Source organism: Ranitomeya variabilis, chromosome 1 (assembly GCF_051348905.1).
Source record: "Ranitomeya variabilis isolate aRanVar5 chromosome 1, aRanVar5.hap1, whole genome shotgun sequence".
In the NCBI taxonomy this organism is placed as follows: Eukaryota; Metazoa; Chordata; class Amphibia; order Anura; family Dendrobatidae; genus Ranitomeya; species Ranitomeya variabilis.
The window spans coordinates 1,098,538,564-1,098,565,798 of record NC_135232.1 but is presented as its reverse complement, the minus strand read 5'-3'; the positions used below and the strand labels follow the sequence as shown (position 1 = coordinate 1,098,565,798).

The 27,235-nt window shown below is 48.3% G+C and overlaps 1 protein-coding gene across 1 annotated transcript in view; it reads left to right on the top strand.

The window, feature by feature from the left end:
- Positions 1-2,657: 2,657 nt before the first annotated feature.
- CPZ (carboxypeptidase Z) overlaps positions 2,658-27,235 on the top strand; it is a 188,627-nt gene continuing 164,049 nt past the window's right edge. The window contains exon 1 of the mRNA XM_077280064.1: positions 2,658-3,010. Coding sequence (XP_077136179.1) covers positions 2,911-3,010 — 100 coding nt within the window. The 5' untranslated portion in view covers positions 2,658-2,910. The remainder of the gene's footprint in view (positions 3,011-27,235) is intronic.

Here is a 27,235-nt window from a genome sequence, read left to right as displayed (position 1 = left end):
AAATCTCACGATACATGACCTCATTCATCCTCCCTTCCATACGGTGCAGTTGTCCTATCCCCTTTGAAGAAAATCATCCACAAAAGTATGATATTTCTCCCACCATGCTTCACAGCTGGGACTGTATTCTTGGAGTTGTGCTCATTGTTCTTCATCCTCCAAACACGGTGATTGGAGTTAATACCAAACAGTTCTATTTTGGTCTCATCTGACCACATGACCTTCTCCTATGCCTCCTCTAAATCATCTAGATGGTCATTGGCGATCATCAAATGGGCCTGACGTGAGCAGGGACCTTGTGTGTCCACAGGATTTTAATCCATGAGAGCGTAGTGTGTTACTAATGGTAATGTTTGATTCTATGGTCCCAGCTCTCTACAGGTCATTGACCAGGTTCTCACGTGTAGTTCTGGGATGATTCCTGACCTTTCCCAGAATCATCCTTACCCCGTGTGGTGAGATCCTGCATCGAGCCCTAGACCGAGGAAGATTGACAGTCATCTTGTGTTTCTTCCATTTTCTAATAATTGTGCAAACAGTTGTGGCATTCTCACCAAAGTGCTTGCCTAGTGTTCTGTAGCCCATGTGCAAGTCTGCAGCCCTTGTGCAAGTCTGCAGTTTTGTCCCAGGTGTCCTTAGACAGCTCTTTGGTCTTGGCCATGGTGGAAAAGATTGAATTGTGATTGATTGAATATGCGGACAGGTGTCTTTTATACAGATAGCGAGTTCAAACAGGTGCAATTAATAAGCGGCAATGACTGCAGTGTAGGAGGGCTTCTCAAAGAAAAACTAAGAGGGTGTGTGAGAGCCAGAATTCTTGCTGGTTGGTAGGTAATGACATACTTATTTCTTGTAATTTAATTACTTAAAAATCAAATAATGTGATTTTCCTGTTTTTATTTTTAGATTCTGGCTCTCACAGTTGAAGTGTACCTACGGTAAAAATTACAGACCTCTCCATTCTTTGTAGGTGGAAAAACTTGTAAAATCGGCAGTGTTTCAAATACTTATTTTCTCTTCTTTCTCTTTCTCTTCTGCTTAGGCAGAATGTGGCCACTGCAGACAATCATCAATTAATAACTAGCTGCAGTGAATGCCTAATTTGCAAGGCAAGAGGATGTCAAGGGACCAGTAGGTAACACCAAAACCAGTATAGTGGAGTGTTGGTAGGTGGGTATTTTTTTGTTAAATTTATGCCCCGTTTAGTGCAAGATTTTTTGAAGTGTGCAGCCTTTTTAAATGCTCCTGCTGAAATTTGTATGTTCACCCAAGGTAAGTTGAAAGCTCATAGCCAAAAATTAAAGCCAAAGTATGAGAAGGAGGGTAATTGGCACACACCCAAAACCTAGCAATAGTGATGAGCGAGTATACTCGTTGCTCGGGTTTCCCGGAGCATGCTCGGGTGGTCTCTGAGTATTTGTTAGTGTTCGGAGATTTAGTTTTCATCGCCTCAGCAGCATGATTTATGACTGCTGGACAGGCTGAATACATGTGGGAATTCCCTAACAAACAGGCATTCCTCACATGTATTCAGCGTATCTGGCAGCCGTAAATCATGCAACTGAGGCGATGAAAACTAAATCTCCGAGCAATAACAAATACTCTGAGATCACCCGTGTGTGCTCGGGAAAACCCGAGCAACGAGCATACTCGCTCATCACTACCTAGCAACAGTCTCAGATAAATCCACCAAATGCCTTCTCAAACAACAACCACAAACCACCATCTCCTAACCATGCAATATAAGCTATTTCTGGCAATAAGTTTTAGCCAGGACCCAGATTATATAGGAGATGGGAGTGGCTAACAGTGAACAGCTGAGAGCCTTAATGCAGGAAAGCTTTCAAGAGCTCTTAACTGAGCAGATTATTCCCTGCACTGCTAAAAGAAACCTGCACCATTTAATATGAAGGTGAAGTGCTTCTAGTCAGTGCAGGAGTAGAAGAAGTCAGATGCTTAAGTCTTCTAGCTCCTCTGTCATGGTAAACCCATGACACCAACACTAGCTTAAGAGGTGACCAAAACATTACCATAGGCAGTGATTGGCTGCAGAAGTCACATCATGTCTGTTCAGATGGAGCATTGGATAGTAATATAATTATTAATGTAAATCAAACTGAAAGTGTTTTCTTTTTTTTAATTAAATGAATAACCCTTTTAAGTCTGAAACTATGGAAAACTCTTGGGGGTTCCTCTGTAAAAATCTGTAACAAAACCCTATCTAACCTGTAGCCTTTATACTGCGCATGGTTTCTGATATACGCATATGGATGTCTGAGCCCCATCACTCAGTGGGGCACCTCCTATTACCCCACTGGAATGAAAGGGTTAAATGATAAGAGAGTAACTCCTGTTATGCTTTTTTATAATGCATGGGATGTTACAAGACTTTACGGACTCATGCCTCGAGCTTTGCTGTGTACATAGTAAGAATCCGCGTGCATTTTTGTGGTGCTGCGGTTACTAGTTATAGACTGGGAGCATTTTTACTCTTGTGCAACCATAAGCGAGGGAAAAGCTAGAGACATATGCATTCTCTCATAGTAAGGAAAACACATCTGCCTCCTGTACTGAGGAATTCATAGTCATCCCTGGGCTATTCTTCAGAACAAGCAGCTTGTAAATACTCATAAAGAGGCGGGAATTAATGATTCCCTATGTAAGGGGAAAACTATTGTCTTGCAGACTGGCTAGGGATCTGCAGCCTGCTCCTAGTTAATCTGAATATCCCCAGAACATCGAATGTAACATGACCCCAGGGATGTATTCATTGTAACACGTGAGCAATTTGGCCGCCTGGAAAGAAAGAAAGAAAAAAAAAGTGTCTTGATACAGCCCAGAGTCTCAGAAGTGGTGCAGACCTTCCTGCTGCTGCCTGTGCCACATCATTCTGCTCACTCCCTGCCCAGAATGGCAGGATCCAGGTATCCCCTTCTTGGAGGATTGCTCATCATCATTGTGGGGGTTGTTCGCTGCTCCCCCAGCTGCTTCCCCGGAGATCGAGCCTTAGGTAAGAACATTATATACTAGTTTTCATGTCTTTATGCTTCTTTATGATCGATCAATGCGTATGTGTGTGTTTATAAACTTTCCACAAACTTTTTGCTTTAAATTAAACTTTTTCCTTGTGTTGTGTTGATAGTTATAACATGGTAAAATGATTGCAAATAAATTAAATTAGATTTATGCATATATAGTATGTGTGTATATCTGTGTGTATATGTATGTGTATTTATATTTACCTTATTTTCCGACGTATAAGACGACTGGGCATATAAGAGGACCCCATCTTTTCCATTTAAAATATAGAGTTTGGGATATACTCGCCGTATAAGTAGGGGGTCATCTTATATGCTGGGTGTCATCTTATATGGCGTGTGCGGAGCTCTGCGGTCGCCGCATATGGTGCAGGAAGCGGTCCCGATGATGAGGTGCCTCACCGGGAAGGTGAAAGTGAATCAAGCCCGCCCTTGTATTCTATTACCTCCTTCTCTTTCACACGTCTGGCCCGCCCTTCTCTGCTTTTCAAATATCACGGGGATGGAAGTGTAGTAGCACATGCGCGCCTGCGCAGCTTCACTTACATCCCCGCGAGATTTGAATGCAGAGAAGGGTGGGCCAGATGGGTGAAAGAGAAGGCGCGGATTCACTTCCATCCTCACAAGATTTGAGTGGCAGAGAAGGGCTGGCCAGACGGGTGAAAGAAGGAGGGTGGGCTAGATTCACTCACACCTTCCCGTTAAGGCACGTCGTCATCGGGACCGCCCCCCACCCCACATGCGGCGATCGCAGAGCTCCGCACACGCAGTATAAGACGACACCTGGCATATAAGACGACCCCAGACTTTTGAGAAGATTTTCAGGAGTTAAAAAGTCATCTTATACGGTATATTATATTTAGCAGTTTGGTATATACAGAATGTCTTCCATCCTTCATAGGCTAGGGTCTCACAACAGTAATTTTTCCCCTCCAAGGCAATCTGTCCAGTTATACTAATCACTCTGTGATCAGAGTTTAATTCGATTTTCTCCGATGAGTGGAAGATGGGAAAAAAAATGTATCAATCTTCTCCATTCTGTCAGTCCCATGAAAATCAGACTGCGCTCAGACGATGTCCGACTTTTTTCCACGGACTCATTGACTTGCATGGCCGAGTGCAATCTGAATATTGGATGCTGCAATTTTCTGCCTCGGACAGACTCAGTCCCAGGAAAAAACCGGACATGTGCACAGCCCCATAGAATAACATTGGACAAAACATTGGATCGCCCTCGGACCGAAAATACAGTCTTCTACACGAGCCGTTATAAACATGCATACATGCTTTGGCCAAGCATGCATTTTTATTTCACCTTGGAGGGAGTGGCGATGGTTGTCCATTTATCTACCGAGGCAACGCATGATGGGGCAAGCTAAAATACAACATGTTTGATCACCAGTCACTACAAAAGCTACTGGGGTACACTTGAAAGGCCAACATTCATAGTAGATTTTTGCAAGGTTATGTAGAGAGAAGGTTCCATGATCTGTTACTAACTCTACTACGACAGCCAAGATCCGAGTCACGCATGATTGTTCTCCGGAGGCATGCCTGCATCAATTGATATCAGAAGAAGCCCATCGACTACATTGGGTTGTGTAAGTATTTACCGTGAGGACCCCGCAGATATAACAGCTGATCACAGCATAGGCCTAGAAGTGGGATTCCTTGTAATCAGCTTTGACCAGAAGACTGTTGGTTGCCACACTGGGAATTCATGGGGTTATAAAAGTGGGATCTGTCTGGTGTTAAAGGGACATTAGATTGTGAGTTCCATCATGGACATAGACTTGTATATTGCACAATGGATGAACAGATTGGCAGTGCATGTGCTGAACAGTTGTTTCAATCATTTTTTTGTGGGGCTGTCAGAGATTATAAAGTCAGTGCCTGATACTTGCTGCCTGTGAAAAGGGCAGCATGTAACAGCTGTCAGGTTTCCTTTAAAGGAAAAAGATGCAATTATTGAGCATACTTGAGGATGGTCCTCCAGAGTGGACCCCTGTTCTCCTAACAATCGGTGGTCCAAGAAATAAAAATATCACCTATGAGGCATTTATAGTCTATCCTGTGGGTACGCCATACATGTCTAAAGTGGGAATATTCCTTTAGGATAGGGTTACGGTATATGGCGACTATATTCTAACATTAGTCGCGCAGTCAAACATTGCTGAATGCCGCTGCTACATTACACCCTAATAAGATATGCAAGGTGTCACTAAAAGCTAGTTGCAAATAATCGGGATCACTTGGATTTTTGCGACTTGCATGCGGTACCTTGCAGGTGGCAAGGTGACCCCATTCATTTGCACTATGCTTTAATTCAGCAGCACCATACAGGAATCTTTGACTGCAAGAACTGTTGTGTTCAAATTCGCCGTGTAGCCCCAACCATGGTAATGTTGTGATACGGCTTGTTACATTTGAACTATTTACCAAAAATAATTTTAGCTGTCAAAACCAAGTTAAAATGTATTTTTAGATTTCAGAGGGCTCTGAGCCTTTGCCAAAAAAGCAACCCACAGTTCAATTTTCATTTTAGAGCACGCAAAGAACAATTTTCCTCTGTAATAAATCTTTAAAAAATGCTCCTGTGTGTAGAGATAGCTGTTACAGACTTGTTATGGTGCCACCAGTTATTTTGTTTCCCTCTCTGAACGTCCACCTAATGTGTCCAGCGCTGGAGGTCACACATGTGATTCCTGCTACTGTAGAAGAAGTGATCAGGCTCCTTGCATCTTCTCACCCTACTACCTGCACCAGTGATCCTATTCCCTCACATCTCCTCCAGTCCATTTCCCCAGCTGTCACCACTCACCTAACAAAAATATTCAACCTCTCCCTCTCTTCCAGCGTCTTTCCCTCCTCATTTAAACATGCCAGCATACATCCATTACTAAGCTCCTGGAACGCCTGGCCCACTCCCGTGTAATCCGCTATCTCTTAGATCACTCTCTTCTTGACCCTCTACAAGCTGATTTTCCACTCTTTGCAGACTACTGAAACTGCACTCACTAAAGTCTCTAATGTTCTACTACTAGCTAAATTGTCACTAAATGGTCACTACTCCATGCTAATTCTTCTGGATCTCTCTACAGCATTCAACACTGTGGATCATCAGCTCCTCCTCACTATGCTACACTCTATCAGCCTCAAGGACACCGTTCTCTCCTGGTTCTCTTCCTATCTCTCTGACTGTTCCATCACTGTATTTTTTGCTGGCTCCTACTCCTCTCCTTTTCCCCTTATTGTTGAGGATTCTCAAGGATCGGTTCTAGGCCCCCTCCTCTTCTCCTTGTGTAATACCCCTATTTGACAATCAGTAGATTTGGGTTCCAGTACCATCTTTACTCTGATGACACCCAATTATACACCTCTATTGATATCACACCTGCATTATCACAAAACACCAGTGATTTCCTTTCCGCTGTCTCCAACATCATATCCTCCCTCTATCTGAAACTGAACCTGTCAAACACTGAACTCCTTGTGTTCTCTCCCTCTACTAACCTACCTATACCCGACATTACCATTTCTGCGTGTGGCTCCACCATTACTCCCCAGCAACATGCCTTCTGTCTTGGGGTCATACTTGATTCTGAGCTTTCTTTCACCCGCCACATCCGATCACTGGCTCGCTCTTGTTATCTGCACCTCAAAACATTTCTAGAATTTGACCTTTTTTTTCTTTTGACTCTGCAAAAACTCTCACTGTTGCTCTTATTCATTCTCGTCTGGACTATTGTAACTCTCTACTAATCGGCCTCCCTCTTACCAAACTCTCCCTACTCCAATCTGTCCTGAATGCTGCAGCCAGGATCATATTCCTCACCAACCGTTACACCGATGCCTCTACCTTCTGCCAGTCATTACACTGGTTACCCATCCACTCCAGAATCCAGTACAAAACTACTACCCTCACCCACAAAGCACTCAATGGCTCAGCACCACCCTACATCTCCTCCCTGGTCTCAGTCTACCACCCTACCCGTGCCCTCCGTTCTGCTAATGACCTGAGGTTAACATCCTCAATAATCAGAACTTCCCACTCCCGTCTCCAAGACTTTTCACATGCTGCGCCAATTCTTTGGAATGCACTACCCAGGCTAATACGATTAATCCCCAATCCCCACAGTTTTAAGCATGCCCTAAAAACGCATTTGTTCATACTGGCCTACCGCCTCACCGCATTAACCTAACTATCCCTGTGTGGCCCATTCAAAAATCTTAAACCATAATCAGGTTCCTCACATCATGTTCTCATACACTTTATGCAGTTAATAGCCCTCGGTGTCTGTATTGTTACATACTTAGGCTGTTAACTGCCTCATGCAGCTTTACATGAACACCCGATTGTTACACTATGGCTGGTCCGAACAACGAAAGCAATTGTTACCATCCACCTCTCGTGTCTCCCCTATTTTCTCACAGATTGTAAGCTTACGAGCAGGGCCCTCAATCCTCTTGGTATCTGATTTATGTGATTATTATTATTCTGTAATGCCTTTTATTGTCTGTACAAGTCCCGTCTAAATTAATGTTTCTAATTGAACAATTCCCTAAAATTGTATTAAAAAAAAACTATTGGACCATATAAACAAACATTTTTTGTGCTTGTAAAAAACACCATACACTTCATTTTTTGTTGTATAAGAAATGTAAATAATTTGTCTGACCACACACTTTTGATATTCATTTTTTCTATGGAAAAATACCTGAAAAAAATACTGTACCCAGAGTATGTCACAATATATAAAATGTAAAAAATGCTAAAAACACAGAAAAACATAAAAAAGCCCCTAGAATGTAAAGTTTGTAATACATTTCATAGTTTCCCATCTTTTTTTTTTATCATTCTCTGTCTAAGACTACTCCAGTGTTTTCCTTCATTTCAGATCGGTTGTAAAACCCTTGCTAAGTTCATAAATGTGACTGTCCTGACCTGTATTTGTGATTTCTCTAGAGATACAGTTATCTCTCCTCTCTGATGGATTTTCCCAGTCCTCAGTCTTTTTAGCCCAGCATAGCCTGTGGGGATAGCAGCATTTAATGACCCTGTCCTGTTAGCAGTTGGTACTTTTACCCTGTAATGATTGGAGATACAGTAGGCAGGAATGCAAAGAAGTAATTCATTCTGAAATGGAGGCGCTATGAAATTCCAAGACTTGATGTATTATCTTATTACATGGTGTATTCTTATGGTGTAATGAAGCATCCACAAAGCAGGATCTTTGGAAGTGTTGATGGGTTTGGTAAGGACCCTGTGTCCAGATAAGTCAGGGAATGTCCAGACTTGCTTCATTGTCCATCATCTGGAATGTGAATGTTCTGCAATAATAAATCCCTGACCTGAAGTACTTACAGCTCAAGCCATTTGCATCTTGTTAAGAAGTTTGTCTTGGGGTGAAAAAAGTTGATAAGGAGTTCATTAGGAAAATCCTGATAAATTTTCTGGTGTTGAAAACGGTTTGTGGCACCACTGGTATATATTAAAAGAGGATATTTCAACAGACTTTTCTTTTTAAACTTAGTGTCTCCTCCGATTGTGGCTGCTCCACTGATTCTGGAACAGTTTTTTGTATTCTTCTGTGCCCCTCTGTTCTAAAGTTATGCCTTCGGAAGTAAGGAAGCAAATTTTGCCTGTGTCCAACACGCGAATTCCATAGAATGTCTCTTTTGGGTGTGGCTGTGTTTTGATTGGCCAATGTCAGAAGAGAAAAAGCAGAAGTTCTATGGTATACGCCCAGTTGGTTAAAGGAAAAATTTGTATCTTCCTTTCGAAGGGCATAACTTTGGAACGCCGGGGAACAGAAGAAAAAGAAATACTACGCCATAATCAGTAGAATTGTGGCAATTGGAGGAGATAATTGGTTTAAAGAAAAAAAAATCCAGTGAAAAGTCCTTTTTAAATGGTTGGTATGAAACTAACACTGATTTAATCCTAAATGTCTATCTATTTAATGTCTTAATCTAATTGCTTTTCTAATATACTTTTATTAAAAATTCCCTATCGTTCCCTCTCTACTCTCTCTGTTTTATTTTTTTCCAACTTCATGTTTGACCCATCATTTGAGAATCCCCAGTGCGTGCTGAGATACTGTACTCAAATGAGACTTTATCAGGGAGAAGAAGCTACAATCATTGCTGCATCATTTGTCCCCACCCTGAAGCGAAGCGTCCTCAGTAACGTCCATTTGAGGGTTGTGGGTTAGTCCCATATTACTGAGCATTCATCGGTTGTTAATTCCAATATATGCTCAGTAGGGTCTTGTCACTGTGCAATGTTCTTTTTAATGTACAATGACAGTGCGCTCCCTGACTCTGATGAGAAGTGACGAGCCGGCAAGAGAGCGCACAGTTAGTATGCATTCTAAGGAGATAACCCGGAGAGCAGCAAAAGCAGAGATCAGATCAGACCCCAAAAATGACATAGGGTTTGGGGGCTGGGTTTGTCTCTTCTTGTAGGGTAATTTCCTTACAATCTTTATCTTTACAGTTTGCACACATTATCATCACTGTCCCCGTTAGGGCTCACAATCTAAATTCCCTATCAGTATGTCTTTGGAATGTGGGAGGAAACCGGAGTGGTGGCCGGAGGAAACCCACGCAAACACGGGGAGAACACAAGCTCCTTGCAGATATTGCCCTTGGTGGGATTTGAACCCAGGACTCCAGCGCTGCAAATCAACAGTGCTAACCACTGAGCCACCACGCTGCCGCCATGTTCACTTACTGTGTGCTCTCTTGCCAGCTCATTACTTCTCAACGAGCTGGCAAGAGAGCACACTGTCACTGTGCATTAAAAATAATAGTTCACTGTGACAGCATCCTATTGAGCATACGTCTCTGTTTATGGGTGGCGACAGAGGCTGTGGCAGTGACCACAGCCTCCACCCTTGATGATATTTCATTTGAGTATCCCAGCATGCTCTGGGAATTCTCAAACAAAATATCATCAAAGCGGAAGCTGGTAAAAAAAAGGCAGTTAAATTAAAGAGGGAACAATAGGGAATGTTTTATAAAAGTATATTAGAAAAGCAAATGAATACATTAAATAGATAGGAATTTAGGATTAAATCAGTATTAGTTTTGAACTGCCCCTTTAACCCCTTTCCGACATCAGGCGTAATAGTACGCCGATGTCGGACTCCCTCCCTTTGATGTGGGCTCCGGCCGTCAGCCCACATCTTTCCCGGCACATACCAGCTGTTTTGAACATTTGAAAATATATAAAAGTTCAAATCACCCCCTTTCGCCCCATTCAAAATAAAACAATGAAAAACAAAACAAACATACACATGTTTGGTATCGCCGTGTTTAGATTCACCCAGTCTGTAAAAAAAAAGGATGAACCTGATCACTAAACCGCCTAGCAGGAAAAAAGTCAAAACGCCAGAATTACGTTTTTTAGTTGCCGCGACATTGCATTAAAATGCAATAATGGGCGGTCAAAAGATCGTATCTGCACCAAAATGGTATCATTAAAAATGTCAGCTCGGCATGCAAAAAATAAGCCCTCACCCAACCCCAGATCACGAAAAATGGAGACGCTAAGGGAAAAAAAATGGCACTTTTTTTTTCCACAAAGTTTGGAACTTTTTTCACCACTTAGATAAAAAAGAGCCTAGACATGTTTGGTGTCTATGAACTCGTAATGACCTGGAGACTCATAATATCAGGTCAGTTTTAGCATTTAGTGAACCTAGTAAAAAAGCCAAACAAAAAACAAGTATGGGATTGCACTTTTTTTGCAATTTCACTGAATTGGAATTTTTGATTCCATTTTATATTACAAGACAAGGTAAAACCAATGGTATCATTCAAAAGTACAACTCATCCTTCAAAAAACAAACCCTCACATGGCCATATTGACCAAAAAATAAAAAGTTATGGCTCTGGGAAGAAGGGGAGCAAAAAATGAAAATACAAAACCAAAAATATCTCTTGTCATTAAGCGGTTAATGCTCAAAGTATGATATTTGCAGAGGAGCTACAGAAAGTGCTTAACCAGTGGTAGGTGACTATATAGGGAATAGGGTTAAGGTTATCTGTCTTGAATATAGTGGGGGTGCACAGTTATGCAATGCAAATCTGTAAAATATATTTATTTTTGGAGGGGACGTGTGCAGTTTGTGGATTAAACAGCTGAAATAAATCACTGCTGACAGGTTTTGGGTGAACACTTGTCTTAAGTACCAAGAAAGATTAGGATGAATATGCCCTAGAATAAAAACAATGTGTAGATAAATTGCCTGCAGTAAGTGACTGCATAGGAATGATACATGTACAAAACATACGGTTCTTAGTATATTTTTATATTTTATTTTCGAAAAAGTGAAAAAGCCATCCCACCATGACAAGGTGTACCCTATCAGGATTGTCCCTATCTCTAGTGACTCACCTCGCTATGTGCCGTCATACCCCCAAAATAGGCTGGAGCTGACCAGGACCTGGGGCCTATCTATGCTTTACACCGGCTCATGAAAAGTTAAATATAGAGATTGGGCTCTGTTTGGCACATATAGGGAGACGTTTCCTAATAAATGTGCCAAAGGCGGATGGATGCCAACAAATCATGTGCAATGGAATAATTCATCCATTAAACCCTTATGTAAAAAATATTCATGAAACCAGTGGATGCTCAAAGAAACCTTTTAGTTTGAGTCAGGTTTCATGGACACATATGCAGGCTGAATATGGTTTTAATACATATCCTTATACTGTACTTTCCCTGTTTGGTGAACTTGCAGTAACTTTTTTTGAGACACCCAAATTTTGGGATTATAGCATAGAGATTGAGATTTTATACCCAATCTCCCGACTCCTACAAGAATCGCTATCCCACTATACCAACACATGTAAATTAGGTGGTAGAAATTATCCTCTTACAGCTCAACCTATTGAAGGTGACAGAATAAACATATATTGCCTTTTGTTGTCAAGGACCTAATATACAATTCATCATTGCAAAACCAATATTAAGATATGTTTATAAGGGCTGAACATGTTAGAGGCATACCACTCTATATCCCATCTTGTAAAGATGACCTGTCACCAGGTCAAAAGTTGCCATTTTTTCTTTTTTTTATTCCTGGTGCTGCCCTAAGTATTCCATTTTCTGTTTCTCTTATACCCGCCATACGGTTCCAGAGATATAGGCCTTTTAATTTAGTGCTAATTTTTATAGTGTTTAATTAGGGGGTGGTACTCACAGGGTAATTATGTAAAACAGGCTAAATACATGCCCCAGAGGATCCTGTGAGCCCCACCTCCTTGTAAAGACCCTAAAATCTTTGAAGTAAATAAAGGCACATACAAGTGCTTCTTACTAAACTAGAATATCATCAAAAAATCTATTTATTTTAGTTCTTAGTTCAATAGTTCAATAAAAAATGTAAAACTCAAGTATTATATAGAGTCATTACAAACAGAGTGATCTATTTCACTTGAAGCAAGGAATGTGACACTTGTAGCCCTTGTCCTGGATATGTCTGTGTGTGGTGCCTCCGGAAGCAATGACTCCAGCAGCAGTCCACTCCTTCTGAATCTCCTTCCAATTTTTGAATGGCCTTTTCTTAACAATCTTTTCCAGGCTGCGGTTATCCCGGTTGTTTGTGCACCTTTTTCTACCACACTTTTTCCTTCCACTCAACTTTCCATTAATATGCTTGGATGCAGCACTCTGTGAACAGCCAGCTTCTTTAGCAATGACCTTTTGTGGCTTACCCTCCTTGTGGAGTGTGTCAGTGACTGCCTTCTGGACATATGTCAAGTCAGCAGTCTTCCCCATGATTGTGGAGCTACTGAAACAGACTAAGGGACCTTTTTAAACACTTAGGAAGTCATTGCAGGTGCTTTTTGTTAATTATTCTAACTTGCTGAGATAATGACTTTTGGGTTTTGTTTGGCTGTAAACCATAATCATCAACATTAACAGAAATAAACACTTGAAATAGATCAATCTGTTTGTAAAGACTCTATATATTATATGAGTTTCACTTTTTGTATTGAGAAACTGAAATGAATTAACTTTTTGGTGATAATAATTTTGTGAAAAGCACTTGTATCTTTGGAACTCAGAAAAAGAACAGACCACAAAGGGGAGCAGCAGGAATTAATTAAGTACAAAACTGGCAACTTTTGACCTGGTCACAGGTCTTCTTTAAATATAGGATGTAGCTTCCTGTTGTGGTAGAGTAGTTCCCAAATTAGGGATGGTGGGAGGTTGCAGGCGTACACAAGTGGCAAATGAAGAACTTTACGTACAATGAGTAAAAGCTGTTGACATGGCTACATGCATATTTTTTTTTATACAGATCTGTCCTTCCATGCTTTTCTCAACATATCCTAATAGGAGTTTTGTGACATGACCAGGTTTTACTTCTTTATATCACAAAGGGTGAAATTGCTAAAAAATGTGAAATAACTAGTGTTGAGCATTCCGATACCGCAAGTATCGGGTATCGGCCGATACTAGCGGTATCGGAATTCCGATACCGGGATTCCGATACTTGGCGCGTATCGGATACCGGAATCGGAAGTTCAATGATTCAAAATTCAGAAATTCAGCCAATGAGAAAGATTCCAAGTGTGGGCACATCCTGTTTAGCATGGAGGGCATGAAACTACTGGCAAGGCTGTGATTGGCTGCTGAAATGATGTCATGATGCAGTTTAAAAGTCGCTGGCGCCATTTTGCGATCACTCTGCTGTGAATTCAGTTAGTGACAGGACGCTGTTTGCTGACTGAGGGACAGTTTAGAGATAGCGATTTGCTTCTTTGTGCTTTCCAAAGGCTAATTTAGCAACCGCTGTGTTCACCTACTATTCACCTTCCTTTTGCCTTGTAGCGCTGTTTTCACAGCGATCTGCAAGGTCTCTCTGTGTGTGTGTGTGTGAGTGCAGCCCACTCTCTAGTCTGAGTGCAGCCACATAGGCCATCCATAGCTGGTTGTATTCAGTTCAGGGAGGGTGGTTCATTGCCTCATACTGTCCTTTTTTTTTTTTTTTTTGAAGTAGTGCAGGCTGCTGCACATTTTTTCCAAAAATTCCTATTAGTGTCTTTCCACCCGTCTCCAGCTAATTTGTGGAAAAACACTACATAGGATAAAGTAGAGGAGGGTTTTTGGGCCTTGCAGCGCCGTTTACGGCTGTCTGCACGGTCTCCGTGTGACTGCAGCTCGCCCTGTAGTCTGTGAGCAGCCGTAGCCTGGTTGTCTGCAGCTCAGGGTTTTTCACTGCGTCATACCGCCAAATCAATTTTCTTTTTTTTCAAAGTAGTGTAGTCTGCTGCTAATTTATTTTAAAAAATCCTATTAGTGTCTTTCCACCCGTCTCCAGCTAATTTGTGGAAAAACACTACATAGGATAAAGTAGAGGAGGGTTTTTGGGCCTTGCAGCGCCGTTTACGGCTGTCTGCACGGTCTCCGTGTGACTGCAGCTCGCCCTGTAGTCTGTGAGCAGCCGTAGCCTGGTTGTCTGCAGCTCAGGGTTTTTCACTGCGTCATACCGCCAAATCAATTTTCTTTTTTTTCAAAGTAGTGTAGTCTGCTGCTAATTTATTTTAAAAAATCCTGTTAGTGTCTTTCCACCCGTCTCCAGCTAATTTGTGGAAAAACACTACATAGGATAAAGTAGAGGAGGGTTTTTGGGCCTTGCAGCGCCGTTTACGGCTGTCTGCACGGTCTCCGTGTGATTGCAGCTCTATCCGTTGTCAGTTCAGCCCCCAAAAAATAAATAAATAATAAAGTTCACCAAACACACCAGTTACACACCACTTTACATTTGTGTAGGCCACATTAGCTCATATTCAAGTCTAGTCCACACTTTAGAAAATTAGTGTGTCTTATACCTGTTAGGAGGAGTTGCTCAGGAATAAGCACACAAAGCCGTTAGTACTTTTCTGCTTATCTTTATCAGTCAACCAAGATGAAGAAGGCAGTGAGTAAGGCACGTGGGCGTGGGCGTGGGCGCGGAGCAGGGAGGGGACGTGGGGATTCTGTGCCTGCTGCGGGCACCGGTGAGTCATCAGCACCCACTTTCACAAGGGAACAGTCGTTCATGCGCAGCTTTGTCGCCGAGCGCCGTACACCGCTGCTGCGTGAAGACCAAATTGAAGCCGTTGTGGGATGGATGGCAGCTAATGCATCAACTTCCATTAGTGCCACATCCTCTCAGACACAGAGCACTGGAGAGCAGCCATCTGTCTCTTCACCACCTGCAAAATTGCCCAGGCAGACAGAGATCCCAGGACAGGAGCAGTCTCTACTTCTGTTCTCTGAATCATCTCTTGGCTTGGAAACAGGGGGCCAGCCAAGCAGCATTGGAGAAATGGAAGAAGAGGCAGGGTGCAGTGATGCCCAACAGCTTTTTCTGTCTTCCTCTGAAGAGGCGGGTGGGCCAGTGGCTCCGGTCACCACCTCGCAGGCCGCATCAGCTGATGATGACACTCAGGTGCCACTTACTGGTGCGTGCTCTGCTGCTGAGACTACCCAGGAGGAGCAGTTGGGGGCAGAGGGTAGTGTAGATGATGAGGTCCTTGACCCATCTTGGCGTCAGGGACAGGAAGGTGGTGGGAGCAGCTCTGAGGAAGAGATTCCCCGTACGGCCCAAAGAGGGAGAGGGAGGGGGAAGACTGCGGATCCTGCAGCCTCCGCTTTGGCACCTGTAAGGAGCATGTCTCTTCCAAAAGTCAAAAGGGGGGCTCCCAAGACTTGCAGTGCCTGGTCCTTTTTTGACACAGTTGCAGATGACATTTGCTATGTCAGATGCAAGGTGTGTCATCAAAAAATCAAAAGAGGTCAAAAAGTCGCCAACCTCAATACCTCCAACATGTGGAAACATGTGCGCAACAGGCACCCGGCGGAGTTAGACAAACACACTGAAGAGCTAGGCCAACCAACAGCGGCAGCTACCACCTCTTCAGCTCGTGTTGCCTCTTCCTCTAGCTCACACGCAGCTGGTTCGGCTTCCTCCCAGGATCGCCGTGGAAGAACCTCTGGCCCTGTTGTCCAGAGACCCGCTGTCATTCCACCCGCAGCACCACTTTCCCAGTCAACCACACACTCCCAGCCCAGTCTACAGCCATCGGTAGTACAGGCATGGGAGAAAAGGCGGCCTTTCTCGTCAAACCACCCACGAGCACAGGCTCTGACTGCAGGCATTGCCAAACTTCTGTCACTGGAAATGCTGTCATTCAGGCTGGTGGAGACTGACAGCTTCCGTGACTTGATGTCATTGGCAGTCCCACAGTACAGTGTGCCCAGCCGCTTTTACTTCAGCAGGCAAGCCGTCCCTGCCCTGCACAAGCATGTGGAGGGACACATAAAACACGCGCTACTGAACGCCGTCAGTAGCAAGGTCCACCTCACCACCGATGCGTGGACCAGTCAACATGGACAGGGGCGATACCTTTCCCTCACTGCCCATTGGGTTAATGTCGTTGAGCCGGGTACAGACCGTGCGAGTGGCGCAGGACGTGTCCTGCCCACTCCAAGGATTGCAGGAATCCATTCTGTACGCATTGACTCCTCCTCTTACACCAGTTCCTCAGAATCATCGCTGCAGGAGCCGTCACAGTCCACCTCCACATGGACCCGTGATGAACGTGTACCTGTTACGACTGACATGAGCACAGCCGTGGCCAAACGTCAACAGGCCGTCTTGAAATTAATTTTTTTGGGGAATCGTAGCCACACAGCGCAGGAGCTCTGGAATGCCATCAAGCAGGAGAGCGATGTGTGGTTTGAGCCAGCGAATCTCCAGCCAGGCATGGTAGTGTGTGATAATGGCCGAAATCTGGTGGCAGCCCTGGGCCTCGGCAACCTCACTCACATCCCATGTCTGGCACATGTGCTCAATTTGGTCGTGCAGAGTTTTTTGAGGGACTATCCGGATCTTGATGCACTGCTGCACAAGGTCCGCCTAGAGTGTGCTCACTTGCGGCGTTCCAGCACGGCAAAAGCGCGCATTGCGGCTCTGCAGCGCCGACACCGCCTGCCGGAACATCGCATCATATGTGACCTACCTACCAGGTGGAATTCCATGTTACATATGTTGGAGCGGTTGTGTGAGCAGCAGCAAGCTGTAAGGCTACGTTCACATTTGCGTTGTGCGCCGCAGCGTCGGCGCCGCAGCGCACAACGCAAACAAAAACGCAGCAAAACGCATGCACAACGCTGCGTTTTGCGCCGCATGCGTCGTTTTTTTCATTGAATTTGGACGCAGCAAAAATGCAACTTGCTGCGTCCTCTGCGCCCCGACGCGGGCGCCGCAGCGACGCATGCGGCGCAAAACGCAAGTGCGCCGCATGTCCATGCGCCCCCATGTTAAATATAGGGGCGCATGACGCATGCGGCGCCGCTGCGGCGCCCGACGCTGCGGCGCTGGCCGCAAATTTGAACGTAGCCTAATGGAGTACCAGCTGTATCAGGCGCAAAAAAGTCGCAGTCAGCGCCGTACAGACTTCACAACCACAGAGTGGGCCACTATGAAGGATGTCTGCCAGGTTTTGCGTCCCTTTGATTATTCCACGCGGATGGCGAGTGCAGATGATGCACTAGTCAGCATGACTGTCCCCCTTATCTGCCTGCTTGAAAAATCACTGCAAGCGCTAAGGGATGATGTTGTGGAAGAGGTGGAGGATGAGGATTCACCACTTCCATCATCTTCTGGACAGTCAGCGCCACGTGGTTCCTCACAAACGCGTAGGCAGGGGACAGTTTGTGAGGAGGATGAGGAGGAGTCAATGGAGGAGGAAGACATCCGTCCAGAGGAGGGAGTTCCCGAATTGTCCAGTACTCAGTGTGTACAGCGAGGGTGGGGTGATGACGAGCGGGCAGAGATCACGCCTCCAGCTGGGGACAGCGTTTCTTGGGCAGTTGGCAGTCTGCAGCACATGGTGGATTACATGCTGCAGTGCCTGAGAAACGACCGCCGCATCGACCACATTCTCAACATGTCTGATTATTGGGTGTTCACCCTCCTCGATCCTCGCTACCGGGACAACGTAGAAAGCCTCATCACACCGTTGAACCGGGAGCGAAAAATGCGGGAGTACCAAGACACACTGGTCAGTTCCATCATCTTCTCCATTCCAACTGAGAGAAGTGCTGCTAGTGCATTCCAAAGCAGCTCAGTGCGTCCAGGCAGTGGTGGAGGCTCTGCACAAAGAGGGAGCAGAAGCAGTGCCTCTGCCCAAGGCAAGACCAGTATGGCCGAACTGTGGCACAGTTTTCTGTGCCCGCCACAAAAGTCTACACCATCACAGACGGCTCCAGTCAGCAGGAGGCAACGGTTCCGTCAGATGGTGACAGACTACATGTCTTGCCCTCTTGCTGTACTCCCAGACGGCTCTTCCCCTTTCAAGTTTTGGGTCTCAAAGCTGGATACATGGCCAGAGCTAAGCCAGTATGCATTGGAGGTGCTGTCTTGCCCTGCGGCCAGTGTATTATCGGAACGTGTCTTTAGTGCTGCAGGTGGTGTACTAACTGACCGTCGCATGCGACTATCCTCCGATAACGTTGACCGGCTTACTTTCCTGAAAATGAACAAGGCCTGGATCTCGCAGGAATTTGCCACTCCTCCTCCTGATTAAATAATTAGGTCACTGTATACGTTATCCAGGTCTCCTGTTGTGTTCATCTTTCTACCACCTGAACTTAAATTCCTGGGCTCCAACACCGCCAGTTGAGGCTCAGATGTGCCGTCTGCACAGTCAAAACATACGACCCAGTGTTATTGGGTTTCAGTAACGTCAGCTGATCCCCAGCTGTGTAGCCGGCAATGTGTCATGCGACCGCCACGCTGACACAACAACTGAAATGTAAGGGAATCTGTCCCCCCCCCCCAAGGCGTTTGTTACTGAAAGAGCCACCTTGTGCAGCAGTAATGCTGCACAAGGAAAAAGGTAGCTATTTTGGTTTTGCTCCTTGCACACGCAAAACTTAACACTTATAAAATGTGTCCACTGATACCGTAAAACCGTCCCGGAGGTGGGACTTTCCTTCGTAATATGACGCAGCACAGCCGTCATTCCTACCCCCCCGGCGCCGCGCCCCGGCTCCTCAGCGTTGTTTGATTCCGTCCCGGAGCCTGCGCTGTTATGTTATCCCGTGGCCAGGCACACTTAGCGCTGCCCGTCTTCTGGCATCATTTGGTGTCAGGCTGGCTGCGCCTGTGCGGCCACGCTGGCCGAGAGCCCGCCTCGCAGTGTCTTCTGATTTAATCCCACTGGGGGCCTGGGATCTATGGACATGCGCAGTGCATATCTGAACCTCCACCTCTCACTCATCTCCCTATGGCTTCTTCAGACTGTTCGGTGTCAGCTGGTCCCTAATAGCATGCCACGGCCGTGACACCGCACAGTCTGAAAAAGAAGGCGTAGGGAGGGGAGTGAGAGGCGAGGATATGCACTGCGCATGGCCATGGATCCCAGGCCCCCAGTGGGATTACATCAGAAGACACTGCGAGTCGGGCTCTCGGCCAGCGCGGCCGCACAGGCGCAGCCAGCCTGACACCAAATGATGTCAGAAGATGGGCAGCGCTAAGTGTGCCTGGCCACGGGATAACATAACAGCGCAGGCTCCGGGACGGAATCAAACAACGCTGAGGAGCCGGGGCACGGCGGCGGGGGGGTAGTAATGATGGCTGTGCTGCGTCATATTACGAAGGAAAGTCCCACCTCCGGGACGGTTTCACGGCTTCAGAGGACACATTTTAAAAGTGTTTAGTTCTGTGTTTGCAAGGAGCATGATGAAAAGAGCCACCTTTTCCTTTTGCATCTTTTGTGCTGCACAAGCTGGCTCTTTCAGCTACAAACGCCTTGGGGGGGGGGTTAAAGGTTCCCTTTCGACTTTCTCAGGCTTCGGCCTACATTGTGTTCCTCTGCTTTTCCACCTGCCCCTGGGCTCCAACACCGCTAGTTGCCGTCCAGAAGTGCTGTACGCACAGTCAACAGTCGCTCCTCTGTTATTGGGGTTCAGTAACGTCAGCTGTTCCCCTGCTGTGTGTGTGGCAATCCCTCCTACCTCCTCCTACCTCCTCCAACCTCCTCCTCCTCCACCTGTCCCTGGGCTCCAACACCGCCAGTTGCCGTCCAGAAGTGCTGTACGCACAGTCAACAGTCCCTCCTCTGTTATTGGGGTTCAGTAACGTCAGCTGTTCCCCTGCTGTGTGTGTGGCAATCCCTCCTACCTCCTCCTACCTCCTCCAACCTCCTCCTCCTCCACCTGTCCCTGGGCTCCAACACCGCCAGTTGCCGTCCAGAAGTGCTGTACGCACAGTCAACAGTCCCTCCTCTGTTATTGGGGTTCAGTAACGTCAGCTGTTCCCCTGCTGTGTGTGTGGCAATCCCTCCTACCTCCTCCTACCTCCTCCAACCTCCTCCTCCTCCACCTGTCCCTGGGCTCCAACACCGCCAGTTGCCGTCCAGAAGTGCTGTACGCACAGTCAACAGTCCCTCCTCTGTTATTGGGGTTCAGTAACGTCAGCTGTTCCCCTGCTGTGTGTGTGGCAATCCCTCCTACCTCCTCCAACCTCCTCCAACCTCCTCCTCCTCCACCTGTCCCTGGGCTCCAACACCGCCAGTTGCCGTCCAGAAGTGCTGTACGCACAGTCAACAGTCCCTCCTCTGTTATTGGGGTTCAGTAACGTCAGCTGTTCCCCTGCTGTGTGTGTGGCAATCCCTCCTACCTCCTCCTACCTCCTCCAACCTCCTCCTCCTCCACCTGTCCCTGGGCTCCAACACCGCCAGTTGCCGTCCAGAAGTGCTGTACGCACAGTCAACAGTCCCTCCTCTGTTATTGGGGTTCAGTAACGTCAGCTGTTCCCCTGCTGTGTGTGTGGCAATCCCTCCTACCTCCTCCTACCTCCTCCAACCTCCTCCTCCTCCACCTGTCCCTGGGCTCCAACACCGCCAGTTGCCGTCCAGAAGTGCTGTACGCACAGTCAACAGTCCCTCCTCTGTTATTGGGGTTCAGTAACGTCAGCTGTTCCCCTGCTGTGTGTGTGGCAATCCCTCCTACCTCCTCCTACCTCCTCCAACCTCCTCCTCCTCCACCTGTCCCTGGGCTCCAACACCGCCAGTTGCCGTCCAGAAGTGCTGTACGCACAGTCAACAGTCCCTCCTCTGTTATTGGGGTTCAGTAACGTCAGCTGTTCCCCTGCTGTGTGTGTGGCAATCCCTCCTACCTCCTCCTACCTCCTCCAACCTCCTCCTCCTCCACCTGTCCCTGGGCTCCAACACCGCCAGTTGCCGTCCAGAAGTGCTGTACGCACAGTCAACAGTCCCTCCTCTGTTATTGGGGTTCAGTAACGTCAGCTGTTCCCCTGCTGTGTGTGTGGCAATCCCTCCTACCTCCTCCAACCTCCTCCAACCTCCTCCTCCTCCACCTGTCCCTGGGCTCCAACACCGCCAGTTGCCGTCCAGAAGTGCTGTACGCACAGTCAACAGTCCCTCCTCTGTTATTGGGGTTCAGTAACGTCAGCTGTTCCCCTGCTGTGTGTGTGGCAATCCCTCCTACCTCCTCCAACCTCCTCCAACCTCCTCCTCCTCCACCTGTCCCTGGGCTCCAACACCGCCAGTTGCCGTCCAGAAGTGCTGTACGCACAGTCAACAGTCCCTCCTCCGTTATTGGGGTTCAGTAACGTCAGCTGTTCCCCTGCTGTGTGTGTGGCAATCCCTCCTACCTCCTCCTACCTCCTCCAACCTCCTCCTCCTCCATCTGTCCCTGGGCTCCAACACCGCCAGTTGCCGTCCAGAAGTGCTGTACGCACAGTCAACAGTCCCTCCTCTGTTATTGGGGTTCAGTAACGTCAGCTGTTCCCCTGCTGTGTGTGTGGCAATCCCTCCTACCTCCTCCAACCTCCTCCAACCTCCTCCTCCTCCACCTGTCCCTGGGCTCCAACACCGCTAGTTGCCGTCCAGAAGTGCTGTACGCACAGAGCCAAACACCTCGCCAATGTGTTAGTGGGGTTCAGCACCGCCAGCTGTTCCCCTGCTGTGTATACGGCAACGTGTACTGCGACCGCCACGCAGACACAACAAGTTAAATGTAAGGGAACCTGCCCCCCCCCCCCCCCCCCCAGGCGTTTGATACTGAAGGAGCCACCTTGTGCAGCAGTAATGATGCAAAGGGAAAAAGTGCCTCTTTTCGTGATGCTCCTTGCACATGCTGAACCAAACACTTATGAAATGTGTCCCCACACAGCGTTAAACCGTCCGGTAGGTGGAACTTTCCTTTGTCGTGTGACGCAGCACAGCCATCATTTTTACCCCCTTGGCGCCGTGCGCCCCCTCCTCAGCGTTGTTTGAATCTGTCCCGGAGCCTGCGCTGTTAGGTTAGCCCTTGGCCATGCACACATGTTGCGCTGCCCGTCTTCTGACCTCATTTGGTGTCAGGCTGGCTGCGCCTGTGCGGGTGCGCTGGCCGAGATCCCGCCTCGCAGTGTCGTCTAATGTAATCCCACCGCGGGCCTGTGATCCGTGCCCGTGCGCAGTGCATATCCTCTCCTCTCACTCCCCTCCCTACGGCTTCTTCAGACTGTGCGATGTCAGCTGGTCCCTAATAGCATGCCACGGCCGTGACACCGCACAGTCTGAAAAAGCCGTAGGGAGGGGAGTGAGAGGAGAGGATATGCACTGCGCACGGGCACGGATCACAGGCCCGCGGTGGGATTACATTAGACGACACTGCGAGGCGGGATCTCGGCCAGCGCACCCGCACAGGCGCAGCCAGCCTGACACCAAATGAGGTCAGAAGACGGGCAGCGCAACATGTGTGCATGGCCAAGGGCTAACCTAACAGCGCAGGCTCCGGGACAGATTCAAATAACGCTGAGGAGGCGGCGCACGGCGCCAAGGGGGTAAAAATGATGGCTGTGCTGCGTCACACGACAAAGGAAAGTTCCACCTACCGGACGGTTTAACGCTGTGAGGAGACACATTTCATAAATGTTAGGTTCCGCATGTACAAGGACCATAATTAAAAGAGCTAAGTTTACCTTTTCCAGCATTAGTGCTGTACACAATGGCTCTTTCAGCTACAAACGCCTGGGGGGGGGGGGGGGGGGTTAAAGGTTTCCTTTCAACTTGCTCGAGTGCAGGCTTCGGCCTACACTCCGCTCCCCCTGCTCCTCCTGCTGACCCTGGGCTCTAACACCGCCAGTTTTTGCCCAGATGTGCTAGCTGCACAGAGAAAAACACCAGCCAATGTGTCAGTGGGGTTCAGCACCGCCAGCTGTTCCCCTGCTGTGTAGCCGGCAACGTGTCCTGCGACCGCCACGCAGACACAAGAACTGAAATTGAAGGGAACCTGTCCCCCCTCCCCCAGGTGTTTCTATGTTTTACAGCTACCTTGAACAGCAGTAATGCTGCATGTGTTCAAGGTGGCTCAGAAACGTATTCTCCTCGCACATGTGGAACTGAAAACACGTCTGAAATGTGTCCTCTGTGTGACCATTTAACCGTCCCGGTGGTGTGACTTTCCTTTGTAATGACACGCTGCAACCCCCTTGGTAGCGCTGCCCGTCTTCTGGCATCATTGTTTGGCTGGCTGCGCCTCTGCGGCCGCCCTGACCCACACAACGCCCCTCGGTGTCTTATTTATTGGGACTGCGAGGGTGCGATTCATGGGCAGGATCAGTGCATCAGTTCGCCTGTCCCTCCTCTCCTTCCGCCTTCTTCGGACTGTGCGGCTTCATGGCCGTGGCATGCAATAAGGGATCAGATGACGCCGCACAGTCTGAAGCGGGTGTAAGGACCCGAGTGTGAGAGGCGAACATATGTGCTGCGCCAGGCCCTGAATCCCAGCCCCGCAGTGTTTTACCAATGTTAAGACACTGCGGGGCTGGGATTCAGGGGCATCGCGAACCGCACCGGCCGACATTACATGATGCCAGAAGATGGGCAGCGCTAACGGCGCTAGGCCAGGGGATAACACGACAGCGCAGACTCCTGTACAGCAAATAACAACGCTCGGGAGGCTGCACCCAGCACCAAGGTGGGATTCTTGACACCTGTGCTGCGTCTCATTACAAAGGGAACTCTCGCCTCCATTACACAGTTTGACTGTATAAAGGGCTAAATGTTATACGTGTTCCATTCAGCGTGTGCAAGGAGAAAAATTACAAGAGCAACCTTTGACTTGCGCAGCACTGCTGCTGCATAAGCTGTGGCTCTTCTACTTTGTAACCCCTGAGGGGGGGTTAAAGGTGACTTTTGAAATCGGTTCAATTAGGCTTCGGCCTACACTCTGCTCCACCTGCAGAGCCCGGGCTCCAACAACGCTAGTTGCTGTCCGGAAGTGCTGGCTGCACAGAGCCAAACACCTCGCCAATGTGTCAGTGGGGTCCAGCACCGCCAGCTGTTCCCCTGCTGTGTAGCCGGCAACGTGTCCTGCAAAAGCCACGCAGACACAACACACCCAAAGCTGCCGCCTGTGCAGGCTTCGGCCTACACTCCCCTCCCCCTGCTCCTCCTCCTCCTGCTCCTCCTCCTGCTGTCCCTGGGCTCTAACACACCGCCAGTTGGGGCCCAGATGTGCTAGCTGCACAGAGAAAAACACCAGCCAATGTGTCAGTGGGGTCCAGCACCGCCAGCTGTTCCCCTGCTGTGCAGCCGGCAACGTGTCCTGCAAAAGCCACGCAGACACAAGAACTGAAATTGAAGGGAACCTGTCCCCCCTCCCCCAGGCGTTTTTACGTTATCCAGCCACCTTGTACAGCGGTAATGCTGCATGTGTGCAAGGTGGCTCAGAAACGTATTCTCCTCGCACATGTGGAACTGAAAACACGTCTGAAATGTGTCCTCTGTGTGACCATTTAACCGTCCCGGTGGTGTGACTTTCCTTTGTAATGACACGCTGCAACCCCCTTGGTAGCGCTGCCCGTCTTCTGGCATCATTGTTTGGCTGGCTGCGCCTCTGCGGCCGCCCTGACCCACACAACGCCCCTCGGTGTCTTATTTATTGGGACTGCGAGGGTGCGATTCATGGGCAGGATCAGTGCATCAGTTCGCCTGTCCCTCCTCTCCTTCCGCCTTCTTCGGACTGTGCGGCTTCATGGCCGTGGCATGCAATAAGGGATCAGATGACGCCGCACAGTCTGAAGCGGGTGTAAGGACCCGAGTGTGAGAGGCGAACATATGTGCTGCGCCAGGCCCTGAATCCCAGCCCCGCAGTGTTTTACCAATGTTAAGACACTGCGGGGCTGGGATTCAGGGGCATCGCGAACCGCACCGGCCGACATTACATGATGCCAGAAGATGGGCAGCGCTAACGGCGCTAGGCCAGGGGATAACACGACAGCGCAGACTCCTGTACAGCAAATAACAACGCTCGGGAGGCTGCACCCAGCACCAAGGTGGGATTCTTGACACCTGTGCTGCGTCTCATTACAAAGGGAACTCTCGCCTCCATTACACAGTTTGACTGTATAAAGGGCTAAATGTTATACGTGTTCCATTCAGCGTGTGCAAGGAGAAAAATTACAAGAGCAACCTTTGACTTGCGCAGCACTGCTGCTGCATAAGCTGTGGCTCTTCTACTTTGTAACCCCTGAGGGGGGGTTAAAGGTGACTTTTGAAATCGGTTCAATTAGGCTTCGGCCTACACTCTGCTCCACCTGCAGAGCCCGGGCTCCAACAACGCTAGTTGCTGTCCGGAAGTGCTGGCTGCACAGAGCCAAACACCTCGCCAATGTGTCAGTGGGGTCCAGCACCGCCAGCTGTTCCCCTGCTGTGTAGCCGGCAACGTGTCCTGCAAAAGCCACGCAGACACAACACACCCAAAGCTGCCGCCTGTGCAGGCTTCGGCCTACACTCCCCTCCCCCTGCTCCTCCTCCTCCTGCTCCTCCTCCTGCTGTCCCTGGGCTCTAACACACCGCCAGTTGGGGCCCAGATGTGCTAGCTGCACAGAGAAAAACACCAGCCAATGTGTCAGTGGGGTCCAGCACCGCCAGCTGTTCCCCTGCTGTGCAGCCGGCAACGTGTCCTGCAAAAGCCACGCAGACACAAGAACTGAAATTGAAGGGAACCTGTCCCCCCTCCCCCAGGCGTTTTTACGTTATCCAGCCACCTTGTACAGCGGTAATGCTGCATGTGTGCAAGGTGGCTCAGAAACGTATTCTCCTCGCACATGTGGAACTGAAAACACGTCTGAAATGTGTCCTCTGTGTGACCATTTAACCGTCCCGGTGGTGTGACTTTCCTTTGTAATGACACGCTGCAACCCCCTTGGTAGCGCTGCCCGTCTTCTGGCATCATTGTTTGGCTGGCTGCGCCTCTGCGGCCGCCCTGACCCACACAACGCCCCTCGGTGTCTTATTTATTGGGACTGCGAGGGTGCGATTCATGGGCAGGATCAGTGCATCAGTTCGCCTGTCCCTCCTCTCCTTCCGCCTTCTTCGGACTGTGCGGCTTCATGGCCGTGGCATGCGATAAGGGATCAGATGACGCCGCACAGTCTGAAGCGGGTGTAAGGACCCGAGTGTGAGAGGCGAACATATGTGCTGCGCCAGGCCCTGAATCCCAGCCCCGCAGTGTTTTACCAATGTTAAGACACTGCGGGGCTGGGATTCAGGGGCATCGCGAACCGCACCGGCCGACATTACATGATGCCAGAAGATGGGCAGCGCTAACGGCGCTAGGCCAGGGGATAACACGACAGCGCAGACTCCTGTACAGCAAATAACAACGCTCGGGAGGCTGCACCCAGCACCAAGGTGGGATTCTTGACACCTGTGCTGCGTCTCATTACAAAGGGAACTCTCGCCTCCATTACACAGTTTGACTGTATAAAGGGCTAAATGTTATACGTGTTCCATTCAGCGTGTGCAAGGAGAAAAATTACAAGAGCAACCTTTGACTTGCGCAGCACTGCTGCTGCATAAGCTGTGGCTCTTCTACTTTGTAACCCCTGAGGGGGGGTTAAAGGTGACTTTTGAAATCGGTTCAATTAGGCTTCGGCCTACACTCTGCTCCACCTGCAGAGCCCGGGCTCCAACAACGCTAGTTGCTGTCCGGAAGTGCTGGCTGCACAGAGCCAAACACCTCGCCAATGTGTCAGTGGGGTCCAGCACCGCCAGCTGTTCCCCTGCTGTGTAGCCGGCAACGTGTCCTGCAAAAGCCACGCAGACACAACACACCCAAAGCTGCCGCCTGTGCAGGCTTCGGCCTACACTCCCCTCCCCCTGCTCCT